The sequence below is a fragment of the Heteronotia binoei genome, chromosome 1 (assembly GCF_032191835.1).
Source record: "Heteronotia binoei isolate CCM8104 ecotype False Entrance Well chromosome 1, APGP_CSIRO_Hbin_v1, whole genome shotgun sequence".
Classification (NCBI taxonomy): domain Eukaryota; kingdom Metazoa; phylum Chordata; class Lepidosauria; order Squamata; family Gekkonidae; genus Heteronotia; species Heteronotia binoei.
In genome coordinates, this window is record NC_083223.1 from 255,651,781 (window position 1) to 255,664,864 (window position 13,084).

The 13,084-nt window shown below is 44.8% G+C and overlaps 1 protein-coding gene across 2 annotated transcripts in view; it reads right to left on the bottom strand.

Annotated features, from left to right (window-relative positions):
• Positions 1-13,084, bottom strand: part of MEF2D (myocyte enhancer factor 2D) — a 201,334-nt gene that overhangs the window by 80,331 nt on the left and 107,919 nt on the right. For both annotated transcript variants that reach the window (XM_060253752.1, XM_060253743.1), the window contains one exon: positions 4,596-4,909. In XM_060253752.1, the coding sequence (XP_060109735.1) occupies positions 4,596-4,649 (54 nt within the window). In that variant the 5' untranslated portion in view covers positions 4,650-4,909. The remainder of the gene's footprint in view (positions 1-4,595; positions 4,910-13,084) is intronic.

Sequence of the window (13,084 nt, forward strand, 5' to 3'; positions counted from 1 at the left end):
TAGGTTTTATTATCTATTGAAATTTAAATGCCGTGAGCCACCCTGAATCCTCTGTTGAGGACAGTGTGAGTTATATATCAAAGAAATAAATGTTTCCCAATTTGTATGGTTGTAAGAGTGAATCAGAGATAACCTGTTCTACTCTGTTTCGACTAGCTGATGACCACCCCGATCCATAAACCTCATATGCAGCATCCATCTGTATACATGGAACTGCATGATAGGATCTCAACACTTCCCCATGTAGAACAAATTCAGGGATGGAATACAAGGCTCTTTTTTGTAAGCTCTTGGAGGACTGGCTACATCAGGGGTGTGTGGCCTAATATGCAAAGGAGCTCCTGCTAGAATTCCACCCGAGAACAATCAGTAGTGAATGGAAACTGGGGGAGGGGACAGAATGTGGCATAAATACAGAAGGGGCAGAGGGCCAGTTTCACAAAGCGGAAGGGGAGGGGTGTGGCTCAGTGACAGAAAATCTGCTTCACAAGCAGAAGGTCCAGAGTTCAATCCCCAGTGTCTCCAGTTAAAAGGATGCAACAGTAGGTGATGGGAAAAACCTCTGCCTGAGACCCTGGAGAGTCGCCACCAGTCTGAATAGGCAACACCAACCTTGATGGACCAAGGGTCTGATTCAGTCTAAGGCAGCTTCATGTGTTCCTGAAATGTGGTAGTTAAAGTCTACAGAAACCTAACAGGGATTAAATTCTTATACTGAAATGCAGTGGGTGGATATATGTGACAGTCCTTTTCAGCAACGGCACAAATGGAACATCCACCCCAGGGAAGTTTGCTCAGACCTTTCCCCGTTGGCATTTAGATGTCAGGCGTGGCTTGTTTTATTCCAGAGGGCACTTAATGTATTTGAGGCGTTATTCTGGGTCGTGGTTTTCCATTGGGCTGTGCTCTTTTTTAAAATCTCTATGCAAAAGACTAAATGGCACAAACTGGACATCAAAAAAAAGGGCAACATCCAGGAACCCAGTAGGAAAACATTTCAGCCTCTCAAGCTGCTCTGCAGCCAAACTAAATATCTACGTTCTTCCAAGGAAAAAAGTTTGAAAGAGAGAACCCAACCTGAAATTGCTCAATCATGAAGCTTGATAATCATCCCATTAGGGCCCAACAAAGATTCTGGACTCCTGTCACACAGCAGGTATTAAATTAGCTTAGTAGGTCCAACATGATCGCATAATGTCCCTGTTATGGTATGTTATGTCCCTGTTATGGTCACTGTTGCTCTTGTATACATCTGAGCTTTGCATAGAAACGCCATGCGCCAGATCTCTTGATATCAATGGCTTTGACCCCTCTAATTGTGACTATCTGATGAGTGTGCACCTGCCAACTAAGGAGACATACTTCATACATTGCATGAAATGAACCCTAGGTCAAAAAAACCTCCTGCCACAACTAATCTGTTAAGCCTTTAAAAGATGCCACAAGATTCCTTTTTTTGTTGTTGTTGTTCTGTGAATTTCAGCTATGATGCTTATTGCTCTTAATCCTCTGGCCAGTGTTCATTATTGTTACTCAATGTCTGTAGTACCCTGACCTGGATGGCCCAGTCTTCCCCCATCTCTCTCGGAAGCTAAGCAGAGGCAGGCAAAACTATTCCTGTTTGCCTCTTGTCTTGAAAACGCAAAGGGGTTGCCATAAATTAGCTGTGCCTCGGTGCTGCTTTCCACCACAGCCCACAGTGGTTTTCACACTTATTGTGAGACATCATGAAGACTCTTTTGCAAACACCCAAGGTTCACATTTTGCGGCTGGGCCCTGAGAATGCCACCAGGGCTTAATCATCTCCCCAAGTTTCTCAAAGTAGAAGATGAGAAACCAGTCTTGCTTCGCACAAAGCTCCACACTGTACAGAATGAAGCAATAAGTGGAGGGATAGAATTCTGGACCAAATTCCTAAAGACTGAAGGTGGTGGTGAGATAGGGTGTTACATATTTTAAACCCTCCACATGTAAAAACATAGTTTTTACCCACAGATTAGCAAATCAGGGCTGCATTAAATCAGTTGCACACTCTCTCTCTCGTGTGCTATCTACGTTGTTTGTTTTTTAATACGTGGAAGGAAAGGAAGACAAATGTTACTCTGAGAGCCAGTGTGATGTAGTGCGTAGAGTGCTGCCTAGGATCTTGGAGACCTGGGTTTCAATCCCCACTCTGTCCCAGAAGTGGGACAGTCGCATTCTCTTATCCAATTCACAGGGCTCTTGTGAGGACACAATGGAAGAGGGGTGCATGATATTGGAAAAAGTTTTGAGCCCCCACTAGGAAGAAAAGTGGATTATACTTATATTACAGACGCATTTGCCAGGACCACTGAGAAAAAAAACAACCCAAGAAATGTCCAGACTAAAGCAAAGATTATTTCATTGCAGCAATCCTTTGGAACTATTTCCTGACTGCAGCAGTTGAGCAATGTAAATAGATTTCCCCCCGAGAAGTGGCAGAATCAACCCACAAAGCACACTTCCTACACAAAACATTAAGACAGAAACAGCTCAAGATGCCCTGAAAACCCATACCAATTCACCAAAGGGATGGGGGGTTCTAGCTGTTTTTCCCCAAAGCTAGAGCATGTGTCCTACTTTCCCCTATTCTCGAACCCAGCTGCTGGCATCTGTCCAAGCTCCCTGGTTGGTGACTCACAAAATATGGTATCTCTGGATACTTGACCTTCTTCCTCTTGTTCCGCTCGGTATACTGTTTACCAGCTAGTCTTTGGAAGCCCTTAAATACTCAATGCATGGTCCCCCAGGGTCGGCAAAGTGTCCTGTATTTTAATAAAATCTCCTTATTTCTATAGCCAGCAGTACCTGACAGTCATCAAGAATGAAATTTAGATTAGGGTCACAGGAGCGTACTTTAAATCAAGATGGTCTGTGGAAATAATCAGCACAAATTCAGGGCACAATGTTGTCATAGTGTTAAGGCCAGGAGTTGTTTTGTAGAAAAATAGGTAGTGGAGCTCATCCAGGGATTGTTATGCATCTGCACATACTATTCAATGGACAAGGAGGTGGAACTCTCAGAAAGAGGCGGAACTCTCAGAAAGGTTCAGGAGCTGCACTCCTGTGAGCTCCCACTGAATCCGAGGCCTCGTTAAGGCCAACCAGGGCAGACTGGTCTGGAGCAGAGAATCTTCGGGGGTGGACTGTTGCTCCCCAAACTACCCCCTCTTCCTTTGGAAAAAAAATTGCTGTTCTCCTGGGCCAGATTGCTATATCACAGGACTTGAACAGAAATTACCTGGACTTTTTAGCAATCTTCTCATAGTCTCTAGGGGCACAAGTAATATCTCAGGGCACGCATCAAGGGAACAAGCTATTTCCTACACTGCTTGAGAGATTTTTCCTCTTTGCTCCTCTATTGCTCTTCATCAAGCTCTGCCCTCAAAGAATCAGATCAGGTTGTTCTGCTGATACCAGGCACCATTCAGTTCTCCCCCATCCTCACTAGGTCCCACCTGCTGATCTACATATGAAACTATCTCATGTCTGGCCATTGGTTGACTTGAGATCCTCTGTCCATGTCTGCTTTCCATTACCATGCCTGCCTGCAGAGGTGAGGTAGGTAAGAATCACAGACAGGGCTTTTTTAGTGGTGGCACCCTGCCTTTATTATATTGCTTCTACCTGGTGATGGGGAGAGGCAACATATCAGCTTTCTAAATTCATGTCGTTTAGTATTTTTTACTGGAATTAGTTTTCAGGTTTCCCAATTCTTGAGATCCTTTAAACTAGAGATGCTCGGGATTGAACCTGACTTTTCATATGCAAAGCAAGGGGCTCCCATTCAGCCAAATCTCCTCCTCAGGATCCTCCCCACTAGCTCTTATGCTCTTAAATCTCCAGGTCTAATTGTTTATTTTTAGTTCTTTATACCCCATTTTTCTCCCTAATGAAGGCAAAGTGGCTTAAATCATAGGTCTCCCATTCTCCATGTTATGCTAACACCTCCGTGAATTAAGCTAAGCTGAGTGACAGTCACCAGGTGAACTTGGACTTGTCACCTTCCATGTTGGAGTGGGGATTTGAACCTGGATTTCCTAAATCTTTGTGCAACACTAAGAGCCAGTTTGGTATAGTAGTTAAGAGCATGGACTCTAATCCAGGAGAACTGGGTTTGATTCCCCACTCCTCCACATGCAGCTGCTGGTGTGACCTTAGGCCAGTCACAGTTCACTCAAGAGCAGTTCTTGAAAGAGCTCTCTCAGCCCCATCTACCTCATAGGGTGTCTGTTGTGAGGAGAGGAAGGGAAGGAGACTGTAAGCCACTCTGAGCGAAGGGTGGGGTATAAATCCAGTCTCCTCTTCTTCTTCATTACACCTTACTGGTGGGACCCTCAAAAGAACTGCAAGTGTTCCCAAAACAGCTCCCCCAATCCAGAATCTGGTACTATACTTCTCCTGAACAACCCACAAAGAATCTCTCAAAAAGTACATGCTTCACTTTTCAGTCAGGAAAGCAAGAGATCAAAACCAAATACAAGGTGTTATTTAGAGGCTTTTGTGCAACTGCCAAAGGAGGCCATGGTGAGGCAAGGGGAAAGAATCCTGAGGTGCTTGTTCAGGCAACTTACCTGCCGGTTCCTTTCATCCGTGATCCTCTGGATTTGGATCTTTTTCCTCCCCATGTTCTGTGGAGATCCTCACGGCACGAGGAGAATTGTGTGGGGTTTTTTTTAATTTCCAAAAATTAAAAAAAAGAAAACCCTTGTATTTCAAAGCGCTGTCATTAAAAGTCCTCGCTTTCTTTTTCTTTTTTTTTTTAAAAAGGTAGAAAACTACAAAAAAAACAAAACAAAAAAGATCCGAGGTCTCTTCTTCAGTTCATGATATCCTGCTTCATCTGTGTCACTCCAACAGCATCAGAACGGTGTGAATCTTAAAAGGCCTGTAGGGGGGAAAGGAGGGGAAAGAATGAAACATTGTCAAGCATAAAATAAAATTGTTCTTCTACCTTATGCAATTCTGCAGGGCCTGTAAGGCAGAGATGCTCTGCCAGGCTTTTGGTTGCAGAGAGTGGACATCTTAGCTAGCACCCTTCTCTGCTCTCTAGGTGCGTTTTCCCTCCTCCCCTTTCCTGCAAAATAGCCAGCAGTCTGAACTTGAATTAATTATCTCCATCTGATTTTGAAATGCTTTAAAATATCAATTGTTTTATTTGTATGTTTTCTTATGGATTTGTACATCACCTAGAGCCCTGCAGTAACAGAGATTGGGTGATTCATTAACAACAACAACAACAATGTGTATACAACAACAACAACGTGTATCCGGGGTGCCTAAGTATTAATTTCTTTTCCCCCAGTGCAGCTTATAACATTGCTCTTCCCTCCTCAATTTTATCCTCAAAACAACAACCTTCTGAGGTAGTTTCAGAAGGCAGCCATGTTGGTTTGCATTATAAGCTTTCAAGAGTCAAAGCGGCCTTCATCAGGTATCTGAGAAAAGAAGTTTCAACAGACAAAAGTTTCTATCCCAAAAATCTTATTGTTCTCTGAGGTGCGACTGGACTCAAATCTGACTGTTCTTGTGAGATAGGTTATGCTGAGAGAAAATGACAGGCCCCAAATCACCCAACAACCTACCACAGCAGGCTGGTGATTCAAGCCTAGGTCTCCCAGATCCTAGACTGACATGCCAGTCACTTCACCACTCTGCCTATGTCTATCCATCACAATTCTGCCCGATAAAAAGCTTCCCCCGCCACACACGGTATTCTGTTATTGTTTTTAGAAATGCGTATCCCCAGTCACAACTGACACATGAGGTCTCATTCTCACTGAAGTGATCGACTTGCATCTAGACTGTATTATTTCAACTTGCTTGTGGGAAGAAATACTCCTCCATGCCAAAAAAAGAAAACAAATATTTCCACCCACACAGAGATCTAGTGGGTCGAGATGAAGGCTAGGATAGACCCTTTCCACCTGATATGCTACTTTTCTGACAGCACAGCATTTATTTCTGCATAGAGGAACCTTCCTTCCATCCTTCATGTTATCCTTCCTCGCCTCTTCAGATCTCTTGGGGAAATGTCTTGTGAGGAACACAGCACCAAGGCAGCTGCTTTTAAATTCAGACAACTGTGACAACTGAGTCACAGAGCTGCATTGTTATATACCTATGAAAAGAGTGGCCATTTCATATACTGTAAAAATCATCCAGCTACCACATGTTGCTTGCTATGATGTCCCTAGTAGGGTTGCCAAGTCCAATCAAAGAAAAACCTGGGGACTTTGGGGGGCGGAGCCAGGAGACTTTGGGGGTGGAGCCAGGAGACATTGGGGGTGGAGCCAGGAACAAGGATGTGACAAGCATAATTGAACCCCAAGGGAGTTCTGGCCATCACATTTAAAGGGACAGCACACCTTTTTAAATGCCTTTCTTCCATAGGAAATAATTAAGGATAGGGGCACCATCTTTTGGGGCTCATAGAATTGGACCCTCTGGTCCAATCATTTTGAAACTTGGGGAGTATTCTGGGGAGAGGCACTAGATGCTATACTAAAAATGTGGTGCCTCTATCTCAAAAAATAGCCCCCCCCAGAGCCCCCAATACCCACGGATCAATTCCCTATTATTCCCTATGGGAATCGTTCTCCATAGGGAATAAAGGGGGGGAGGGCCTCCAAACCAGGGAATCCCCTGCCCCCTTCCTCTCTCACACACACAAATACTTACTGGGTCTTCTTCCTGCAGAACTTCACTTGCTGTGAAAACGAAAGCAAAAGAAAGGGAGGGGCCGTTCTCCATGGAAACTGTTACCGACCCTTTCCAATGAAGCCCTTCCTGTTTCCTGCGCAGCCTTAAAGGGGCGCACACTTTACAAACAGATCGGGAGCTCTACAACAACATGATGCCTACCCGTATGTTCTCTCCCCCCCCCCCCCGCTTCCGGATTTTTGGAGAGCGGGGGAGGAGGCTGCAATTTCAGGGGTTCCCTGCCAGGGCGGGGGTTTGGGAAGCCTAGTCCCTATTAATACACAAGAGCCATACCTCCTACTGTAAAGTGAGTTCCGTCAGTTCTTAAGTAAGCAGCAACAGTTTATTCAAGAAGAAACAGTCACAAACAACACAAGCAACTCATCTCAATATATACACTGTGGTCAAGTAAAGCACGCTCCCGTTAGTTAGCAGCAATCCCTCCTATTGGTCTCTCCAGGAACCTTCATTTGCATTTCACGGAAGAAATGCCTCGCATCCCAATTGGCTGGTTCTAAGAGAAAGGCCAATCAGAATGTAGGCATCAGAATCCTGGAGAGTAATGGAAGCATGCTTCAGGCTTGAGCATAATACCCTAGTGAGAACTATAACACATAACAAGGACCAGATCTACATATTTTTGAGAGGGGAGGGCAACATTAAAAAATTCTGTATTATGGGCCCATAGAACAGAATGGACTCCATGCCCAATTGGCGCCCCCCTCTGGTGGCGCCCAGGCACGCGCCCCCTCTGCTCCCCCCTAGATCCAGCCCTGTACATAACACCCTCCTCCTTTAAAAAAAAAAGGTCTTTGGATCTTTGCAAAATCTATATCAAGGGTTATATTTTATTGCTGATTTTATACCAGGTTAACCATCATAGCCTTTTCCATAGAATCCTAGGAAATATAGGATTCTGCCAACTTTCTGGCACAGGTTTGTCCATTTCCTCTCCTCATTACAGCCCCCTCCCACAAGAACTTTCTCCATGCTCCTCTCATGAATCCTGGCCGAGCCTTTTTGGTAGTTAAAAGGCAATCTTCTCTATCACCAGTAGGAAAGCTTGGTTGGATCCAACCTATAGTGTAGTGAAGGTACGGAACGTTCTGTTAAAACCCATTTACAGCCAAAACAGATCAGCGGATTCTGGAAGATCTCACTCCAGTGTTATCTTTAACCAAAAAACAAAAAAACACTACAATCACCACCCATTTTAGATCAGAACTATGCAGAAAGTGCAGGCCCAAAGCTTCCAGCCCCAAACAACTGCACAATCTAAAATACTCACCCCCCCCACACACACACGGTTTTGGAATGACAAAATCTTTATTTAAATATCTGTGGTCTCCTTTTTCCCTCCCATCCCAGGGACTCTTACAATATGAAATGTTCGCAATACAGGTTCAGTGGAGCCACACAACCCAGTGCATTCTTGAAGCTGAAGAACCCCAAGGTTGCCACAGGCTGGTGGTTCTTCTCCCACCACTGCTTACAAAGGACCATAAGCTACAAGGGACCTCAGTGGGGTACACTGCCAGAGTCCACCCTCCAAAGCATCCATTTTTTCCAGAGGAATTGACCTCTGTAGTCTGGAGATGAGGTGTAATTCTAGGGGATCTCCAGGCCCCACCTGGAGGCTGGCATCCCTACCTGCCCCCTCACCCAGCAACCGAAACTTAGTCTGGCATGTCACAAAGCTAGAGTCCAGCGGCAAGACCAACATGGTTTTATTCACGGCGTGAGCTTTCGGGTGCACGCGCACTTCATCGGACAATGAAATTGGATTAGGAAAAGCAGTCGTGCATGTGGAGGGTGAGTAGTAAATTAGCATGCAAATGGTGAACATGCTTTTAAACAGATAAAAAGAACAACAAGCTGGGTTAAAGCTGCTATTGGACTCTAAGCTTGGTTTATGGTTAACATCTATTTGGGTTCAACTGGGAGGCACGGGGTGGAATAACATAGGTAATAAATATGTCAGAATTGGATATTTGAGGTACCCTTAATGGTACGGCTGCTCATCTTGACCTGGCATGTCACCATAACTCTCCTCCTTAAATCACAGGATGCTGCAATAAAACTGCAAGGGGTCACAAGACTTCTGTTTGTCTTTGATGCAACAATGCAGCCACACACACTCCCCACCCACCATGCATGTGGGTTTTAGCAGGGGCTAATTTTGAAAAATTTCTATCCCATTCTAACAAAGGCAGAAAGCAACCTATCAATAAACAAAAACCATTAAAATGCACAATGCATTTTTTTAAAAAAAATGAAAGCAGCAAAGGGACAAGTCAAAAGCATCACATTGTTGTCTCTTCAGCAGTGTTAAGCCAACTTCCGGAAGCCAATAGATTGGAAGCTTCCCTTCAACACACATACACATAGATATCTTAAGGAAAACTTTCCACTGGCCGCACTTTGTCTCAGAATGGCCTCCAAAACAGCGGGTGCCGTAAACAGGAAAAGCTCATTATACACCTGGGTAAGCGCAGGGACAAAACAGCCATAACAACTGACTCATTTTCCCCTTTTTTGCAGTTCTTTCAAAAAAACCCAAAAGAGCAGATTTTTAAGTAATAGTAGTAAGCGATGAAGCTGATTAAGCCACTGACTTTAGCCTGAGATAAGGAACAGAGTTCCATCTTGACTTCCTTCCTGCACAGAATCTCTGGTTTTTTTTCAGTCGTCTTCTATAAATGTTCTCTGCCTCTCTGAACAGAGTCTGGCTTCGTGGCCCTTTTGAGGACCGGTGGCTACCTCAAGCCACTGGAATGAGCCTCACGCCCAAGCCTGTCCAGGGTGGGGCTAGAATACTTGACATTTCTGTCTCTCTGGCCAGATTCGAGACTCCACAGTTTGGACACTTGGAGCTGGGTGGGGGAAAACGTTACTTGGGATGGCATGAGAGCCAGGAATCTCCTTGCATAGTTTCCTAGAAGTGGGGCAGAGATGACAGTCAGGGCAGCAGGAAGGGAGAGAGTTAATCATATCCCCCTGCACAGAAGCAAAATCATTCCCACAGAGTTACAATTTGCCCCAGGAAAAGGGGGGGAAAGGGGAGGGAGAGAACAATTTGCCCCACATAGAGAAAAAGGGCATAGAAGAAAAAACTTCACCTCACCCCCAACAGTGAGTGATACAGCCCTTATCCAAATCAGAGGCCCCTGCAGCTGCTTTTAAGTTAAAAAACAATAACAAAACGTGGATCATGGCTTTGCTCTCTCTTATGAGACAGAAAAGCCACAGTCATTTGGCAGATTTCACGTCTGAAGGGGGTATTGTATTCTGCTGACAAAGAACAATATCTTAGTCCTTTCTTATATCCTATTCTATCAGATTTGCTTTGGATCAGGAGTGGGGGAGAATCAACAGCAGCTGAATGCTCAGTTTTTGCCCAAAATACTCAGGAGGGGATTTAAAAAATATATCAGATGCTGTTAGATGCAGAAACATCTTGCACGTGCTTGAAAACATACATATAAACAATGAAAAAAAAAATCAGTGGTGGGACTTGCCCTCTACACGCATACAACCTGAGCAGCAAATGTGAGAAATTCTGGGTCTTTAAAACCTCATCAGTTTCATTTCTACAGTAAAGAGGTTTAAGGAGGACTTTCGGCAGGTGTGCATGTGAGCAGGTTGCCTATGGGTTTCACAGCTGCTCTGTCACCGTGTTGGTACACAGATCTTCCTTTGGTTCAGCCGCAGCAAGGGCTACAAAACACAGCTGTGAAACAGAGAGACCTGAGAGAGCAAGAAGCTTCCCCAGTGGAGAGGTGAAACCATCAAGAGGTTTCAGAGACTGGCTCCTCGAGGTCTCTACACTGAGGACAGAGAGGGCAGAATCAGCTGTGAGCTTTCTAGGACCAGTGGCTGGATGTTAGAAGGCCAATAAAAAGAGGCAAGGTGGAGTAGAGCATCTGATGGGGAAAAGGGGAGTGTGCAGATGCATACATGCGCATGAGAAATTGTGCAGAACTCTTTGGAGATTGTGGTTCTCCGTGACACAACTGAACACAGCAGCAGGATTTAATGCCAAAATATCACCCTCATGAGAAGGGCAGAAAGGGTTGCATTGGTTTAGTTCTCATGGCCAATACTCACTCTAAGCTGTGTTGTCTTGTGAGCAAAAATTCTACTTTGTGAGCTACTGGCATCGAAGTTGTGAGCTAATGCACAAATTAGTTTGCTCTGGGGCCATTTTTCCTGAGCTAAGACAAAAATGTGTGAGCTGGAGGCTAAAAAATTGTGAGCTAACTCACGCTAAGTCAGCTTAGAGGGAACAATGCTCATGGCCCATTCTTACACGCCCATCCCAATTGCCACTTCGGGGTCAGGAAGCAATTTTTCTCCAGGCCAATTTGGCCAGGGATCCTGGAGGGGGGGTTTTTTTGCATGGGGGGTGGGCCAGGGATCCTGGAGGTTTTGTTTGTTTTTGGTCAGGGATCCTGGAGGTTTGGGGGGGGGGGTTGGCCATCTTCTGGGCATGGAGCAGGGGTCACTGGGGATGTGAGGGGAGGTATTTGAGCAAGGGGTTGGATTAGGTGACCCTAGAGGTCACTTCCAACTCTATGATTCTGTTATTCTATTCTGTGATTCTAAAAGGTTTGCTCACCCTGTTAAACTCCACCCAGACCTGCTAAGAGGTTTCAGGGCAGCTGAAACAGAAGCAACTTCTGTGTTGAGTGCTGAGCACAATGATTCATTCTGATCTGCTTGCTTCCCACCTGCTCAACGTGTACATTATAGAGATGTACATTCGGTCTCACACTAATGGAATAACTAAGCGCAAGTCAGAGAAAGAAAGAGTCTCCATCCCTTGGGAGGTGACATACAGTTCCTAAAAGTTTTGCCCAAATTGGATGGAAACCAAAGAAAACTCAGGGACTAGAGTACTGCATATATATATATATATATATATATATATATATATATATATATATATATATATATATATATATATATATATATATATATATATATATATATATATATATATATATATATATATATATATATATATATATATATTTAATACAAAGCCCCCTCAGAATTGCGTACTGGGAATACTGAAAGCTGATTGCTGGCCAAAAATGCATGCACACCTGTTTTCTTTTGCAGATGTTTCATGCGGGTAATGAGGAGAAGCGAAGAGGACCCACATTGCCTCATAGACCCCACCCTTGACAAATCCTGATCAGCGCCTCCATCTCAGTCAGACACTGCTCTGAAATTTCACGTGCTGCATCTCACACAACACTGAAGTCTGCCTTGGCTGCTCACTGGAACAGAAGCATTGGGGGAGGCGGTTCAAAGCAAGCTTTTGTGGCAGGGAAATGCCAGGCCTGGGCACAGCAACTGGAAGGGAGCACCAGTGTAGAGGCTGAACCTATGGCAGCACCGTGGCTTCCAGAAGCCAGCAAAGCTTGAGGGCATGATCTGTTTCAGTCACCCACAGATCTGCTCTTCAGTAGCACAAAGCCCCCTCTTGCAGCAGTGAATGCAAGCAACTATCAATCACAAAAACTAATCGTGAGAGGGGAGAGGCTGAGGCTCAGTGACAGAGCATCTGCTTGGTGTGCAGAAGGTCCCAGGTTCAACCCTAGCATCTCCAGTTGGAAGGACGCAGTAATAGGGTGATGTCCAATCCCCTGACTTGAAAACTGCAGAACGCTGCAGCGTGGTTGTTAATGGGGCTTCCTCAATGGGAGCACATTCAACCATGCTGAGAGAGCTGCGCTGGCTGCCTACGGTGTACCAAGTCCGTTTCAAAGTCCTGGTATTGACCTTTAAAGCCCTATATGACCGAGAACCTACCTATGGACCTCCTTTCCCCCTATGTTCCCCAGAGAGCACTGCGTTCGGGAACTCAAAATCTGCTGTCCATCCCTGGACCAAGGGAGGCCAGATTAAGCTCTACACGGGCTAGGGCCTTCTCAGTGGCAGCACCAATGCTATGGAATGCTCTCTCAAAGGCCGTAAGAGCCCTGCAGGATCTCTCCCAGTTCCGCAGGGAGAGAACTGAACTCTGAAACTGAACTCTGTCAACAGGCCTATAAAAACTAATGTGAGAGAAAGCTGCCTCTTATATGCTGCTGAGTTTTACTATCAAAAGGACCACTAACAGACAATCAGAAGAGCTGTGACATCACAAATAATCTGATCAGCCTATGTTGAAATTCTTGCACAGCACCAAATACTTTTAAAATTGTTGCTATTAAGTTGTATTGTTTTATAATTGTAACTGAAATTGTGGTTTTAATATGGCTGTTAGCCGCCCTGAGTCCGCTTGCGGAGTGGGCAGCATATAAATTTAAGGTAAATAAATAAAGTGTCTGAGATCCTAGAGAGCTGCTGC